The 18,495-nt window shown below is 39.2% G+C and overlaps 1 protein-coding gene across 1 annotated transcript in view; it reads right to left on the reverse strand.

Moving 5' to 3' along the window:
* ALK (ALK receptor tyrosine kinase) overlaps positions 1–18,495 on the reverse strand; it is a 1,130,668-nt gene that overhangs the window by 200,283 nt on the left and 911,890 nt on the right. Inside the window, exon 8 of the mRNA XM_007476029.2 lies at positions 5,193–5,324. Within this exon, the coding sequence (XP_007476091.1) occupies positions 5,193–5,324 (132 nt within the window). The remainder of the gene's footprint in view (positions 1–5,192; positions 5,325–18,495) is intronic.

Below are 18,495 nucleotides of genomic sequence, written 5' to 3' on the forward strand. Positions count from 1 at the left end.
TTTGTCATTTTAGCCAATATGATGGGTATGAGACCCATCTCAGAGATATCTCAGAATTGTTTGGGTTTGCATTTCCCTAATAAGTAGTGATTTAAAGCATTTTTTGTGTACCTATATATGGCTTTGATTTCATCATTGGAAAACTGTTCATATCTTTTGCCCATTTATCAATTGGGAGATAGCTCCATATTTTCAGATTTGATAAAGTTCTCTATATATTTTATCTTTCTCTTTCTCTCTTTCCCTTGTTCATTATTTATTTTATTCTTTGTTTGTTTCTTCTTTGTTTTCTTTCCCCTTACCTTCTGTTGTAGAATCAATACTGTTCATTGGTTCCAAGGCAGAGGAGCAATAAAGGCAAGGCAAGGGGGTTTAAGTGACTGAACCCAAGACTTTTTGTCTCTAGGCCTGGCTCTCAATCCATTGAGCCATTTTGTTGCCCTACCCCAAATAATTTTTTATATAAGACATCTATCTGACAGACTATGTATGAAAATTTTGCCCAATTTTTGGCTTTCCTTTTAATCTTGGCAACATTTGTTGTATTTGAACAAAATCTTTTCAGTTTAATATACTAAAAATTATCCATTTTACATTTCACAGTGCTCTCCATCTTGTGTTTACTCACACATTCCTCTCCTCTCCTTAAATCTGATGGGTAATATGTTCCATGTTCTGATTTACTTATCATATCCCCTTTTATGACTCAATTATGTAACCATTTTGATCTTATATTGGCAAATGATGTTAAGATATTGATCTAAACCTGGATTCTGGCAAACTACTTTCAAATGGTCCCAGCAATTCTCACCAAAGAGTAATTTCTTATCTCAATAACCTATATCTACATTTTTATCAAATACAAAGTTACTATAATCTTTAACTACTTTTTATTGTATATCTGTCCCATTCCATTAATCTATCTTTCTATTTGTTAGTAAGTCCAAGATAGTTTTTCTAACTTCTTTTTTATAATATAGTTTAAAATATGATACTGCTAGACCTCCTTCCTTTACATTTTTGATTCTTTTGCTATTCTTGATCTTTTTTTCTTATAAATGAATTTTGTTATTATTTTTTCCATTTCAATAAGATTTTTTTGCTAATTTGATTGCATTTAATAAATCAATGAGTTTAGGTAGGATTGTCATTTTAATTATATTGGCTCTGCCCATCCATGAACAATTAATATTTCTCCTATTGTTTATATCTGACTTTATTTGTATAAAAAGTGTTTTAAAATTATGTTCATATAATACCTGGGTTTGTTTTGGCAGGCATTTGATCAGGCATTTTATTCTAATCTGTGATTATTTTAAATGGAGTATTTATTTCTATCTTTTCTTACAGAACTTTGTTGGTAATGTATAAGAATACTGATACTTTATGTGGGCTTACTATACATTTTACCACTTTGCTAAAATTATTGATAATTTTAACTAATATTTTAGTTGAATCTCTAGTATTTTCCACATATACTATCTCTCTGTCTGCAAAAAGGGATAGTTTCATTATCTCTTTGCCCACTTTGATTCCTTAATGCTATTGTTAGCATTTCTATTGCATGTTAAATAATATTGGTGATTATGAGCATCCTTATTTCACTCCTCATCTTATTGGAAAGACTTGTAGCATATCCTTGTTATAAATAATACTTGATGATGCTTTTAGATTGATGTTTTATATTATTTTAAGAAAAATTTGATTTATACCTGTGCTTTTTGTTGTTTTTATAGGAATGAGTGTTGTATTTATCAAAGGTTTTTTTCATTTATGGATATAATAATTTGATTTTTATTAGTTTTGTTATCAATATGATCAATTATGTTGATAGCTTTCATTATATTTAATCATCCCTTCATTCTTGGTATAAATCTTATTGGGTCATAATGTATAATCTTTGTTTTTTGTTGTTGCAGTTTCCTAGCTAATATTTTATTTATGTTTTTGCATCCATGTTCATTAATGAAAGTATTCTATAATTTTCTTTCTCTGCTTTTGCTCTTCCTGGGTTATATATCAGTACCATATTTGTTTCATAGATGGGTTTGGTAAGACTCTTTCTTTGCCTATTGTTTCAAATATTTTATTTATTATTGGAATTAGTTGATCTTTAAATATTTGGTAGTATTTACTTGTGAATCTATCTGGCTCTGATGCTTTTTTTTTTTAAAGGAAGTTCATTTATTGCCTGTTCAATTTATTTTTTCCAATATTATTTTATTCAGATATTCTATTTCCTCCTCTGATAAACTAGGTAGCTTATGTTTTCATAAGTATTTTTCCATTTCTATTACATTGTTAAATATTAGCATATTATTGAACAAAATAACTGCTAATAATTGCTTTAATTTCATCTTCTGTAGTTTTAAAACTCTTACCTTCTGTCTTAGAATCAATATTGTGTATTGGTTCCAAGACAAAGGAGTGGTAAGGGCTAGGCAATGGGGAATAAGTGACTTGCTCAGGGTCACACAGCTAGGAAGTGTCTGAGGTCTGATTTGAACTCAGGACTTCCCATCTCTAGGTCTGGCTCTCTATCTACTGAGTCACCCACGTGTCCCCTCTACTGTAGTTTTAAGGGGAGTAGGACATAGGGGAAACAGAATTGGATTTGGAGTCAAAGATTTCAGGTACAAATCCTGTTTTTGACAACTTATCACCTTTGTGGCCTTGGACAATTTATGTCCCTGGGTTTCAGTTTCTTCATCTGTAAAATAAGGTACCTGCAGTAGAAGATCTCCATGGTCCTTTTAACCAGGGTTTGATGTGCTGGTAAATGTTTAACAACTATCTCTCCAGAAGGAAATTAAACAACTATGCAGGGCACTTTTAAAAGTTAAATCTGCCTGAAAATCTCCTCTATTTCCTTCTTAAATCTGAACAATTATCAAAGCAATAAATTAAACCCTGATTTGTAGCTTCTGTTGATTTCTAAGGTGTATCTATTTACACTGGAAATGTACTCAGCACTCAGGAGTCACCCCCTCCTTTAAAAAAAACCAACCTCTTACCATTTGTCTTACTATTATAAGACAGTGAAGTGGCAAGGGCTAAGCATTGGGCTTAAGTGACTTACCCAGGGCAATACTGCTAGGAAGTTTCTGAGTCCAGATTTGAACCCATATCCTCTCAATTGTAGACTTGGCTCTCTATCCACTGTATTATCCTACCTTTCACATAGGAGCCCTTTTGAGCTGGCTCCAACAGAGGACTGCTTTTATTGTAAAATCTGAGTCTGGAACCAACATTTGTTTGTTCTTGCCACTAGTCACAATAAGGGTACTTGCTAACTTCTATATAGTGCATTAAAGTTTACAAAATACTTTCCCTACATTGTTTTGTTTTGTCTTCTCAATTACTTGGGAGATGGGTGCTGCCATTAACCTTGCATCCTTCCATAAGTGGCTTTTGGAGAGGATATAAGGCACAAAACACTATTAGATTCTTTAAGCCATGGTGCTTGGAAATGTTCCAAAGGGTTCTGTGCCCTGTGACTTCCATGATTGATAGCAACAGTATCTGTTAGAATTAAATATCTGGGGGACCTCCAACCATGGACAATCCTGGAAAGGACTCATCATGGCAGTCAGAGTCATGTGTCTCAGCCAGGCCAGTCACAGGTCCAATGGCATGTCCAGATGGCACACCATGGGAAAGCCATTGGCCAATGGAAGGAAGTGGTTGAGAGGACCAGCTTAGGATTGAAAAGTCAGTGCAGAAAGTTAATTGGCTCTTTTTTTTGCTTCTGTCTCTCTTGCTGGTCTGGCTCTTTCTCTGTCCTGGTGGCTCTTATCTCATTTTTCCATCTCTGGCAAGTGGTGACATGGAGGGGCCTGAGCTGGGCTGATCCTACTTAAGTTAGAAAGGCTGGAAACCTTATTTCTCTCTCTCTTTCTTCTTACAAATAAATACTTTTAAATTTAGTATAAAGTCTCCAAGATTCATTTTAATTGATAGTATCTCCATCCTTTTGATCATGAATTCTTCTTATCGATCATTTTTTTCCCCAGGAGGATATGCTGAGGGTGAGGGAGAGGAGGGAATTTCCCTAAAGGTATTTCCACAGCTGCTGTTCTAGATGTCTGCATTGGGGAGGAGGTCATATTATAATGGAGCTGAGGGGCTGGTGCAGGCTCACAGACTGGGAGGTTGGAAGCAGGAGTGGAGAAGAAGAGTACTGAGGGCAGCTAAATATGAGCAGTGGATAGAGTGCCAGGTCAGGAACACTTCTCTTTTTGAGTTCAAATCTAGCCTCAGACATCTAGTTGTGTGACCTTGAGTAAATCACTTAACCTTGTTGGTTTCAGTTTCCTTATCTGAAAACTGAACTGAAGAAGGGAATGGCAAATCACTCCAGTATCTTTGCTTAGAAAACTCTAAATGGGGTCATGAAGAGTTGGAGACAACTGATAAACAAATGAACCACAAAATGAAAAATACCGATCTGTGATGGGTGAAGATTAGGCAGATAAGTTCAATAAACTGATTAATGGTTAGTTGGCAATTTGTCATCCTACTCTCTTATTGGTTGGTCCCTCAGGAGACTCTGGAGACTATTCATCTATAGAATCACAGATATTTGACTAAAAATGACCTTAGAGATCATTGAATTCAACCTCCCTCATTTTACAAAAAAAGGAGTTAATGACCTAAAGAGAAATTAGCAGTCAGGATTTGCTAGAAATTAGAGCTAGAAGTGGGATGGGAAGCTAGGTGGGTCATTGGATTGAGAGTCCAGGTCTAGAGATGGGAGGTCCTGGGTTCAAATCTGGCCTCAGATACTTCCTAGCTGTGTGACTCTGGGCAAGTCACTTAACCTCCATGACCTAGCCCTTACTATCCTTTTGGCTTGGGACCAATATACAGTATTGATTATGAAATGGAAGGTAAGGGTTTAAAAAATTAGAGCTCAGTAGAGGCTCAGAGATCATCTAGTTATAGATATTATATTATCAATTGCCATTATATATATAATGTATATATATACATAAATACAATATAATATATATAAAATACATTATATATATATATATATAAATATAATGGTCATTGATGAGATGACGATGCCCTTGCTCAAGTTCAAATGGGGAACATGGGACAAAGAGGGAAGGCTGTATTTGGGGGTGAGGGAAGATGGAGGAGGACAAGAAGAAGAACTCAGAGCAGGACCCCTCCCCTCCTTTACTCACTGCACAACTCTCCCTCGTCTTCACCCTCTGAACAGTCTCTTTGGAAGTTGCAAGCTTGTCCCAGGTGGATGGCTGTTCCATTCCAGCAGGTGAAGGAGCTCTTCAGGGCCATTTTGGAGATAGGCGGCATCCCTGGGAGGGCAGAAACACACAAGGACATTAGTGTGGTGGGGCTGCCCCAGACACAACTGTGCCCCAAGGGGGGGGAGGATCATACAAGGTTGAACTTGTCAGGATTGGCTATGGGTTTGGCTGGACCATATGTAGCAACATTTCAATATACATTATTATTCACATTATGTACATAGCCAGCACTTAGCACAGTGCTTAGCAAATAGCAGGTGCTTAATAAATATTTATTATCTCCTAATAACTCTGCAAAGTGAATTTTGTTCAGTCATTTCAGTTGTATCTGACTCTTCTTGACCTCATTTGTTGTTTTTTTGGCACAGATATTGGAGTGGTTTGCTATTTCCTTCTCCAGCTCATTTTATAGATGAGGAAACTGAGGCAGCAGGGTTAAGTGACTCGCCTAGGATCACACAGCCAATAAATGCCTGAGGCCAGATCTGAATTTTTAAAAAGTATCTTCCTGGCTCCAGACCTGGCACTCTCTCCACTGTGCCAGATATCTACCTGTATGCATATATGACATGTATTCAGTATCAGAATATACTATATATATATATATATATAATTATTCCATTTATGTGTATATATTTGTGAAATTATATCAGGAGGGAGAGAGGGCTACCTTATTATTATTTTTTGGCAAGAAGAATGGTTTGCCATTTCCTTCTCTAGCTCATTTTACAGATGAGGAAACTGAGGCAAATAGGGTGAAATGATTTTCCCAGAGCCACATGGTTAGTAAGTATCTGAGGCTGGCTTTGAACTCAGGAAGATGAGTCTTCCTGACTTTAAGCCAGCACTCTATCCACTGCTCTCCCTAGCTGCCCATGAAGTGAATAGAACAGAGTCTGCATTTGACAGATGAGGTAACCTAGGCTCAGAGAGATTTACTGACTTGCCTAAAGTCACACAGTTAGTGGCAGACCTGAGAAAATAATTCCTGTGTTCTGCTCAGGGTTCTTTTTGTTACACCACTTTGCCCAGATCTGTAACTAGGGTGGGACAAATGGAACTTTCCCCAGGACACTAAAATTTAGAGTGTGCTGACAGCATTTACATTCTATTATTAGGTTAGAAACATCAGTGCTTAACACCTAATTTGCAAGAAAATGGGTTAAAATAGGAAATTACAAGGTGGTAAGCTGAGATGAGTTTTTTCTCTGTCCTTCTTGCTCTCTACCCTGAAAATAGTTGCCTTGTGCCTGTATCTTGTACCTATGATCGTATGCGCCGCTAGCAATCAGGAGAGGCAGGAGAGTAGTGAGCTATTTTCGCTTTAGTTTTTGTTTAATTCCCTGAGAGAATAATGGAGTCCCTTGGCTTAAGACTGGCTTTAGATATGGAACGGGGTTAGAGCTGCCTTCTATTGGAACTCCTATAGCCCTGCTCAATTGTTTTCTGGCTTTCCTTCCTTCCCAGACACCCTCACAAATCTAGACCCGCAGAAATAATAATTACAGCCCTGTAGTATATTCTTTGTATTCCCTTCTTCACATCCTATAGTGATTTGTACTTCGGAGAAGCAGGTGGATGGGCACAGATTTCTCGTAGTCGTGTGCTAAGAGAAGCAGCAGCCAGAGCCGAAGATGCAGTTTTAGGATGATATGAGGGAAACCATCACACATGGCACTGGGCACCTTCTGAGTTGAAATCTGGCCTCAGGAACTAGTTGTGTGACCCTGGGCAAGTCATTTAACTCTAGTGGGTTTGGTTTTCTTAATTATACAGTGAACTGGAGAAGGAAATGGCAAATCACTCCATTATCTTTGCCAAGAAAACCCCAGATGGGGCCAGAAGAGTCAGACCCAAGTGAAAGGACTGAACAACAACAGCAAACGGAATCAGAAGGGAGATTTTTGCTCAGGTGGTTTCACTGAATGCAGAGATACTGTCAGATAATTAGAGAGGGATGGTTAAGATATTGTTAGGTCACTATCTAACAGACCAGACACTGAGGAGCTCCTGGGATCAGTCCTAGGAGTCCACGGGAATGAAAGGAACATGAAAGAACAGCAGCGAGTGGGGTTTAGCAGACAGAGCTCTGCCTGGAATCAGGAAGATGTGGCTTCAGATTCTCCATTCATTCAATACATCCTAGCTGTGTGACCTTTAGCAAGTCATTTAACTCCTCTTGGACCTTCGTTTCCTCAGCGGTAAAATGCCAGAGTTGTACTGTACTCAATGACCTTTAAAATCTCGTCGAGCTCTAAATCGATGATCCTACAATTAATTCTCCAAACATTTATGAATCATTTATCACTGGCCATGGTGGTGCAATGAATAGAGCACCAGACCTAGACTCAGGAAGGCCTGAGTTCAAATCCTGCCTTAGACACTTGCTAGCTGGGTGACCCTGGGCAAGTCATGTAACACTATTTGCCTCAATTTCCTCATCTGTTAAATGAATTGGAGAAGAAAATGACAAACCACTCTAGTGTCTCTGTGGAGAAAATCCCAAATGAGGACATGACAGAAAAATGATTGAACAACAATCAACTCTCATTTGCCATGGGCCATGATAGAAATGGACATACAAACATGGAAAGCTAACTAATTCCTTCTTCAAAGGACTCATGTTTTAGTCAGGAAATGAAGCATATACACAAATGAATATAACTGTAAAAACAAAAGCTCATGCAAAAGAAAAAGTAAAATAAAAAACTTTACAAATATAACAATATCTGAGGGACTTGCATAATATTGTACATCTCCTGGATTCAGCTGGATAGATCTGTGGATTGAGAGTTAGGCCTAGAGATGGGAGGTCTTGGGTTCAAATCTGATCTCCTATAATTCCTAGCTGGGTGACCCTGGGCAAGTCACTTAACCTCCATAGCCTAGACCTTACCACTCTTCTACCTTGGAACCAATACCTAGAATTGATTCTAAGATGGAAGATAAGGGTTTAAAAAAAGGTATACATTCTAAGCACCTGCTATGTGCAAGACACTGTGCTAGCCCTGAGATACAAAGACAATAAGGAAAGTCTCTTGTCTTCAGCGCTTTACATTCTATTGAGGAGAAACAATCCATATAACAAAAGGTAATTGTGGAATAGTAATTATAATAGCAGTAACAACAACACAAACTGCTTTACAGATACTATCTCACAACTCTGAGAAGTAGGTGCTACTATTTTTTCCCATTTTACAAAGAAGGAAACTGAGGGAAATAGAGGCTAAATGACTTCCCCAGTTTCACAGAGTTAGTAAGTTTCAGAGACTGGATTTGAACTCAGGTCTTCCTAGCACTTCCTAGCACTACCCTGCACTACCTAAATCCAAAGTAATTTAGGATAGAGGCTGCACTAATAATTAGGGACATCAGGAAAGACCTGTTTCATAAGGTGCCATTTAACTGAGCTTTGAAGAGAATTAGAGGTTTCCAAGGGCAGAGATAAGAAAGCAGAGCATTCTAGGTGTGGGGGATAGACTTAGCAAAAGCTTGGAGGTGGGAGATGAAATGTCTTATACAGGGACCAGAAAGTAGACCAGATCATCTGGAGAATAGAATATATAAAGGGAAGAATCTTTCTCCATTTCCCCCCCTGATTCAGAGAGTAATCATTGTGGTTCTCCATGGCTTTTCCCTCCTCCTGGGACTTGATGAATCTCATCACGGTTGCCCTGTGTTACCCTGTTCTTACTACTGGGAACTTGTGCTTGGGGCCAATTTCATTAGATGGCCGCCCAATACTCTGATCTTTACTGCTGGCCCAGGCTCAAAACTAATGAGGCATGGCAAACACAACCGCTTTGTCTTCTCAAGTTCCATTTTTTTATGGGTTCTATAAATTTCAAGGAGGAAAGTCCCCCCTAGTGAATTGCTTTAATAAAGGAAGCTGAAGTTCCCACACAGGGAGCACTCTTCTGAAAACTTGCTTAGGCTCATGGCACAGTCCTGCCAGTTGCTGTTGGAATGCCCTGGGAACCAGGATAAGGCTGGGCACCAAGGAGGGGTGAAGAAAGGCATTTTGGCTGGAGAAGCCAAGCCCAGATACTGGTTGGTTGCAACCCTAGTCTAGGAAGCATTGGAGATGAGGATGGAAGATGATGATGGCAGGTGAAAGAGAATAGGGAGAAGCAAGTTGACTACCAACACATATAAAGGTGGCAAAGAACTTTTTTGAATAATATCTCACTTTATCCTCATAATAACCCCATGAGCTATTACTATAGCTCACTAAACAAGGAATATAGGTTATATTACTTACTAGTAGTACTGGAATCATTATCCCCACTTGGCCAATAAGGAGAATGAGGCTTAAAATGGCTTATTGAGTTTAGAGAAGGACCTATGATTCTGGAAACATGGCAGAACTCCCAGCATAGAAACTCCTTTCACATGTGCAGATTATAACTAGCCTATGACTTAATAGATAATTCCCAGGTAGGTGCCTAAGGCCCTACCCTACCAAAAAAGACATTTGCCTGTGGTCACTTTGCTAATTAAGTACAACAGGGGGGATTTGAATTTAGGACTGCCTGACTCTATGGCCAACATTCTATCTCTTAGACCAGTGCTGATGAACCTATGGTACAGGTGCCAGAGTGTGCTGGAGGGGGCTGTTTCCCTCCCTCTCTCCATGCATGCCTGAGGACATTTCTCCCATTACCCACCCCTCTGCCCAGCATTCCGATGGGAACATTTCCTCTCTCCCCTGTCTGGGGTAAGGCGGAGATTCACATGTGGCATGAGTGTTGCAGTGTGGGCACTCAGTCTCTAAAAGTTTCACCATCACTGCTCTAGACCATATGTACCTTGAATGAAGAAGTTTATACTGGAAAATATCAAGCAATCCCTCTGCTACCCCCTAGATCCTTGAAGGCTCCAGAAGAAGAGAAACATTATAAGAGCGCACATTTCTGCAGTGCTTTGCATACAAAGCTTAAAATAGCTGCAAAAGACAAGGATGGTCATCCCTATTTTATAGATAAAAAACTGATACTGAAAAATATTAAGTGCCTTGCTCACAGGTACTTAACTAGAAAATGATAGAATTGATACAAAAGGACAACAAAAACAGCAAAGGACAGTGCTAGAAGTTGTTACTGGCAGAGTTTAGCAGCAAAATTAAATTGGGGCTCTTAGCTAAGTTTGTGACATGATACTTTATTTCTTGGGCACTAATCCCATTGTTTTGTTGACTTAGACCCAATGGATCCTGGGACTTATTTAAAGGGACATGTAGAGATTGACCACAGTAGCAACTGAGAGAAGGGAGAGAAGGGCAGCAAAAAGCTCTAAGTAGAGGGTCCCTTTATTGATTTATTGATATAGGTTTTGGGATTCACAGCCCTTTTGGAAGAGAGTTTAGGATTGCCAGGAGATGTTTGTAAACATCCTGTACATGTGGCCAGTGGTTTCCATACATGGGCTTAGGGCCAGAGGATCCTAGTTCAAGCTGGAGGGGACCAAAAGAGACCATCTGGTCTAATCCCCTTATTTCAGAAATGTGGAAATGGAGATGAAGTAACTTGCCCAAGATGATGCAATAATAAATGTCAGAGGTTCAGCTGAAAGTCAGGTCCTCTGAGTAAAGAGCCAGGCTGTGGAGCAAATTTCTTCTATTGATAGAAGCTGGCCTCGATGACCTCTGAAGCCTCTTTCAACCCTAGGATTGTACAGAATTATTACAGGGGATATGCCTTAGCCCCTGCCACCATAATGACAACTGGTCCTTAGAGATTCCTTGTTAGGAAAGTCCTTGTATAAAAAGAATCGACTTAGGATTCCATATTTAGAATTGGAAGGAACCTTGGAGGCTATCTCTATGGACCCAACTACTTTATTTTATAGTTAAGGCAACTAAGGCTCAGAAAGATTAGGGGCCCCTGGTTGTACAGCTATGTTACAGGAAGCATTGAAATCTGGGGCTTCCTGACTTCTGGAAGTATAGCCTTATCCATTTTATTGTATGCCACAGTTAATAAATTAATTAATAAGAATTAATTAATAATCACTTGGAAGTAATAAGCTCCCAAACCTGAACAATCTCACCATAGTGGTCCAGAGTGCTGATGACATTTCCCCTCAAAGAGAAGAAAGAGGCTCTATTAAAATATTTTTGGGGGTAATACACATGTCACTATTTGCTAGGTTGATTTAATATCATTAACACTGGGCTTGTTAGTGCTTAGCATTATTAATCACTTCCCTCTGAAGTACCATCTTTTCTTCCTTGCTCCAGGCCTGAGGCTGCTTCACTCTAGAATTCCAATCTGACCCATCTCCATCAGCTGTCAGCTGATTCCCCAGCATCCGCCTCTAACCACCATGATGCATTGGTCGACCCATTTAACTCCTCTCCCCATGTATAACCCCTTGGCTCTGATTTGCATTGCACATGCATGTGACACAGATCAGGTTACACAAATTGCTGTTCTACACTGTGGATGATTTATTGAGTTCATACATTAACTCATACATATGATTTCAAAGGCAACTTTTGCTTTGAACATAGAGATGCCTTGTTTTTCCCATCCAGGTTCAATGACTCCATTGGAATCTATTCATTGACCCTGTGGTGGGGGTCCCTGAGTCAAGAATTTCTTTATTAAAAGGACTTTTCTTTTAGCTCTAAATCTATGACTTAGTTGTTTGTGTTTGTTTGTTTGTTTTAGAGTTGCCTGGGGTTCCTGAGAAATTAAGTGACTTTTACAGGGCCACACAGCTAGTAGATGTTGGAGACAGGATTTGAATTCAGGTCTTCCCAACTCCAACCCACATCCTCTATTATATTACCACTCCCTCTCAAAGATGATTTTCTATGACATTAAAATGGTAAATTTGAACTGAGCTCAACCATCCTTTCTTACTTGGGCAGCTGGGTGGCACAGTGGACAGACACTGAACCTCCGTCAGGAAGACTTGAGTATAAATCTAGCTTCAGTTACTTATTATCTGGGTGACCACAATGGCGGAGGTTGCTCATCAGGCTTGGGGGTTTATTACTTGCGAGGTTATAATAATTAAAATGGCACACAGTGTAATGGACAGAAGGCTATAGAAGTCAGGAAGCCTCCTATTCCAAAGCTGCCTATGACTTTCACTAGCTGTACAACCATGTGCCCCTAATCTCTCTGAGCCTCGGTTGCCTTTACTATAAAATAAGGTGATTGGACCCTTAGAGATGGTCTCCAAGGTTCCTTCCAACTCAAACTTCTGTTTGTCTCAGTTTCCTCAACTGTAAAATGGGGGCAATAATAGCACCTACCTCTCAGAGCTGTTGTGAGAATAAAATGAGATAAGAATTGTAAAGAGCTTAGCACAAGGACTAGCCCTTAGTATGAATATAAATATAATATAATGTTTGTTATTATATTATTATTAAAGACACTGGTCAGTAAGAGAAACACTGAGTAGAGTACCTCTTGAACAAGAGGATCTTGCCCTGAAATCCCCAAGAAGGGGAACTAATATTTGAGCTGCCTCAGTTTCTTTTGAGGCAGAAATCAGGTGGTAGAGAGTGTGGAAAGCTGGGGTCTGGCAATATCTGCCAGGTGGGACAGCCTCACTCTAACATTCTATATTTCAGAGAGAAGATTTTGTGAGGACAGGCCATTTGAGCCTCCACGTCTAAGCAACCTCAGGAAAAAAAGGATGGATGGGGACCTTAGGAAGATATGGTCAAATAATGTGGTCAAGCCAAAAGCGGCTGCTTCCTCCCTGACATTAATGGGAGTGTTTGAGGCCCAGAGGCTCCATAAATTAACCCCAGTGGTAAGCAATTCCACTGAGAGCTTTGAGTCTTATAAATTATTGTGCGGGCAGCTTCCTTAAAGAACAGGCAAAACTGACTTTGCTTACTGAAGAGAAGAGGGAGTGACCAAAGGCAGGTGTAGTAGCCTTTCATTCCATCAGCCAATAGTGTGCCATGATAACTGTAACTCCACGATACAGAATTAGATATTTATATTTTTTAAATCCCGTGATACAGTGAAGACCTGATAACTGAACCATGATATAGCAAGGGATAACTGTAGTTGTTGTCCAATTGTTTTAGTAGCACCTGACTCATTATTTCCCCAGATGGGGTTTTCTTGGCACAGATATTGGAGTGGTTTGCCGTTTTACCTTCTCTAGCTCATTCTACAGATGCGGAAATTGAGGCCAATTATGCCCAGGGTCACAAAAATCTGAGGCCAGATTTGAACTCAGGAAATGAGTCTTCCTGACTCCAAACCCAGGGCTCTATCTACTGTGCCACCTATATAGATTGCATTGTAAACCTTTGAATGGTAGAGAAATGTCAACTATTATTATAAATATTACCTCTTTCTATCTAGTAACTGGTTATCCTGAGCATTATGACTTGGCCTAGTTAAAAAATGGACAAAATCATGCAGAATCTCCAAATTGGAAGGGAGTTCAGAATCCAATTGTCCAAACCCATGCAAGCACAAAAATCTCTTCTCTAACATCCCTGAGAAGTGGGTATGGAATCACTCCTAAAATGAAAGGGTGAGGGAGCAGCCTATTCCATCACTGATAGCTCTGAAAGCTTCTCCTTTGCAACTTTCACTTATGCTTCTTGTTTGGTACTATAAGGCCAAATAGAACAACTCTAATCCCTTTTCCATGGACTAGTCTTTCAAATGCCTGTCATCTGTCACCCAAGTCATGGGATCATAGTATCATAGATTTAGAGCTGGAAGGGACCTTTGAGGTCAGCTAATCAAATCCCATCATTTTGCAGATGAGAAAACTGAAGCCTAGACAGGTTAATTGACTTACTCAAGGTCAAGAAGAAAGTAAATGCCTTGGATTGGAACTGGAAACCATGTCCTTTGACTCTTTCTTTCCTCTAGGCTAAATGTGCTCAGCTCCTTCAACTAATTCTCATATGGCTTAGTTCTAGTCTTCTTTCCAATTTTCTCATATTTTAGCCTCATTCATCACCAATCTTCTTAAAAGACGAGCATGGAAGAATTTTACCCCTCAAACCCTGGGTACCAAACTTCTCTAGTCTCAATCTATCCTAAATTAATGAATAGCATCTGTCTTTTTTTCCTTCCTTCCTTCCTTCCTTCCTTCCTTCCTTCCTTCCTTCCTTCCTTCCTTCCTTCCTTCCTTCCTTCCTTCCTTCCTTCTTTCCTTCCTTCCCTCCCTCCCTCACTCCCTCCTTCCTTCCCTCCCTCCCTCCCTCCTTCCTTCCTTTTTTTAACTCTTGCCTTCTGCCTTAGAATCAGTACTGTGTAGGTTACAAGGCAGAAGAGCTGTAAAAACTAGGAAGTGGGGGTTAAGTGACTTGTCCAGAGTCACATAGCTAGAAAGTGTCTGAGGCTATATTTTAACCTCCCAGATGCCCCCCTTTTTAAACTTTAAATATTTAATATTTTTGAGGTTCATCTTTGAAATTTAAATATTGAATAATTTTAAATATTATTTGAAAGACTATGAACTGGTTAGGTTGATGGATTCTCTGGTTGCATCTAGGGGCCCTCAACACTGGCTGGGGACAGAGAGGGCACATGACAATTCACCCTTTCCAGGCCATTCTACCCCGTTCTTGGAAGACTCAAAGGGTAGGGAACAAGAGGAAAACAAGGGGCAGATTGTGGGGAAAGTCTGATACTCTCAAATCCTGGCTCAGGTTATGCATAGTTCAATCTCTCTCTGTCTCTCTCTCTCACTGTCTGTCTGTCTGTCTCTCTCCTTTTTTTTTTTTTGCTGTATACCACACTGTTGTCTTGTATTGAGCCCCAATCCACTAAAACTTCTTGATCTTCTTCACTAAAACAGTTGCATAGCTATACACCCTCCTTTTTATACTTACAAAATTGGTTTTTAAAACTCAAGTGTAGATTTTTCACATGGATTTACATTATATTTCATCTTATTATTTCCACCATTCAAGATCATTTTGGGCACCTATCATCCAAAATGTGAGCCATTTTTCTTAGCTTCATATCATCTGCAGATTTGAGAGCATGTATACCATCTTTTGACTCACTGATAAGAACTCTGACACCAACACAATGGGGCAAAAGATGAACAATTGGACACTCCTTTAAGGGCAGTTAGGTGTCATAGTTGATTGAGCCTGGGTCTTGGCATCATGACTGAAAGATAACTGAGGCATTTCACAACTGTGGAGCCTTCAGCAAATCACTTAATATCTCTAAGCCTCAGTTTCCTCATCTCTTAAAATGGGAATAATAATTCTTATATGACATCTCAGATATGTGATGAAATTAGAATCAATCAAATACACGTAGTTTGGGGCTTTTGTGTGAATATAAAACCCTCATCTTGTGTCTTAGAACTGATACTAAGCATCAGTTTCAAGGCAGAAAAGCAGTAAGGACTAGGTAATTGGGGTTACTTAACTTGCTCTGAGTCACACAGCTAGGAAGTACTTGAGGTTGCATGTGAACCCAGGACCTCCAGTCTCCAAAATACAAGTACTTACTAAGGAAATACTGTGTGTCAGGCATTGTTCTGGGCACTAGGGGTGCAAAGACAAATCCTTGCTCTCAAAGAGCTTATATTTAACCAGGGGGAAAATAACATGTACACAAGTAAGTAATTATAAAACAAATATGAATTAATTTCTAGCAGAGTCCATTAAGGTAGCCTGTGGGAGGTGGCACTTTAGCTGAATCCTGAAAGGATCTAGAAATTTGAAGAGGCAGAAAGTGAGAAGGAAAGAGAAGAGCCCAGAAGGAAAATATTATATCTGGTATATGGGGAACATCAAAAGGCCACTTTGTCCTTACAACTATTTGGGGAATTCCATTAATTAGAAATTCCTTCAGAAGGGCCTGAAAAATAGGCAGCTTGATAGACTGGTAGGGGCAGATACTTCTCTTTTCCTTCCTACGTAGTTGAATGTTGACTGTGTTTATGGATAGAGCCAGCCCACAGTTTCCATCAATAGTCAATAAACACGAAGAACCATAAATCTTTTTATTTCTACCTCTCCATCCTATCCACTACTAATTCAACAGCTCAAACTTTCACTCCTGATGTGGATCAGCTTCATCTATGGATGCTACTGCCTTAAAAGACAAAACTTAGCTCTGTGTCTTGTTTTGAGATAGTCTAGTAGTTTGAGTCCCCTCTTCCAACTAGGAACACCTGAGAAAATAAGGGAGCCTGGGAATGACTACTTCAGGACAGTGGGTCTGATTTTCCTTGGGGAAAAGGTTCCTGGGTCTCATTGGATGAATAGACCTGTGGGGAAGACACAAAGCACCCTTGTTCAAGCCTTTTGGATAATTACTGGTGTGGCTGTGGAATCTAGAAACCCCCAAACTTATAGCCTAGTGAGATCTGATGAACCCCAACTGCCTAGCCTTTACCACTCAAGTAGGGTTCATCAGTTCTTACTAGGCTATAAGTTTTGGGGTTTTGAGATTCCATGTCGATAGAGGTCATGAGCCATGGACTTTTTATTTGAAAATTTTTATTTAATTGATTGATTTAGAATATTTTCCCATGGTTACATGATTCATGTTCTTTCCCTCCCCTCCTCATACCCCTCCTTCTCATAGCCAATGAGCAACTCCACATGTGTCATTGATCAAGACTTATTTCATGGACAAACTTCTTAAAGGAAATATTTTATTTATCAAATTTCTGGACAGAATCAACTACACAATGGATTACTCCCTTTCCTATGAATATATAGGGGAAAATACCCCCTCCTTCTAGGTTATAAATAATATTCTCTTTGTATCTTCAGCATCTAGCACAGGGCTGGCATATAAGAAGCACTGAAGACATGCTTGTTTATTAAATGATCGATAATTTGTTAATTCCTAGACCAGAAGTGATCTTTGCTGGTGAAAGGAGCTCCCACAACCCTAAGTTCTCCAATACTGCAAGAATTGAAGCAAATTATAATAGGTTACCCTTGTGGAGCACCTTAAAGTCAAAAGGTACTTCGTACCTATTGATTTTGATCTTCATAACACCTCAGTAAAGTAGGCATTACAAAGATTTATCTACAAATGGTGGAACAAGTTTTGGCTTATTCAAGGTCACAGAGGTAGGTAGGAATAGAACTGGGAGTGAAACCCAGGCTTTATGACTCTGGGACTAATGTTCTTTAATGATGCTTATAGATCTCACCAATATTAACCTTCTTCCTTTCTTCTTCTTCGACCCTTCTTCCATTTACAGGAAATAAGCTTGGAATTTTGGAAAAGTTCAAAAGGATGAGACAGAGGCTACCTGCAGAGATTAGAGCTTTCACGAGGTCCTTCACACAAAGGAATTGTCTCAACTCTGGGGCTGCTGATTAAATTTGGCTAAGTACAGCCTCACAGTAAGTAAGCATTATTTGCTGCTTTCTCTGGTTGATCTCAGTAAAGATATTTAAACAAAACTTATTTTAAAACAATTCTTTGTTTGGAGTTTAAACAGTTCCTTTATTTGATGGCTGATCCTTTTTCCAATTAGAATCATGGCTTGCTGAGTTGACATTTATCTTCATTGTTTCACTGAAAATATACACCAATAATTTTATTTTTAATAATCTAAATGACCTCTGAATATATTTTACCATTACTCTCCCTCAGGAACCTTGGCATTTAACCATTCTTCATTAGGGCTCCCTATAAAATGTGTCATTTTCTTTTCTGGTTTATTCAGTAAACAAGAAATGATTCTACATCTCACCTTGGAGAATTAATTCTCATCCCCAACCAATTATAGTCCCAACTGAGACCACTGAAGGGACCTATTTTAAAAACCTGCAGCTGGGGGGGAAAGGGGAGGTTGAAAATGAGGGAACAAAGGAAACAGGCTGGCTTGTCGGATCTTGGGAAGAAAGAAAGAAAGCTAGCCTGTCAATGGGCACACTTCTTTGTGTCAAGTCTACTAAGGATGAGGTAATGTGGATACTCTAATCTACATAGTGGAAATGGTCAATGGAAACACCACTGGTGAGTATCCTTTGATCAATTCATAGGACTATGAGGCATGGAGACCAAGGAAGTCAAAGACAGAGGAAACAGACTTGTCTGCATACGAATATTATAGCAGCCCTTTTGTTATAGCAAAGACTAGAAATAAAATAGGTGTCCACCATTTTGGGAAATGGTTGAATAAATGATGATATATATTGGAACAGTAAGAGATGAGGAATACGATGGATTCAGAAGAATATGGAGATGTTTGTAGGTGGTGTTAGAGGGAAGTTTGCAAAAACAGGAAGACAATT

This window comes from Monodelphis domestica, chromosome 1, assembly GCF_027887165.1.
Source record: "Monodelphis domestica isolate mMonDom1 chromosome 1, mMonDom1.pri, whole genome shotgun sequence".
NCBI classification, from domain to species: domain Eukaryota; kingdom Metazoa; phylum Chordata; class Mammalia; order Didelphimorphia; family Didelphidae; genus Monodelphis; species Monodelphis domestica.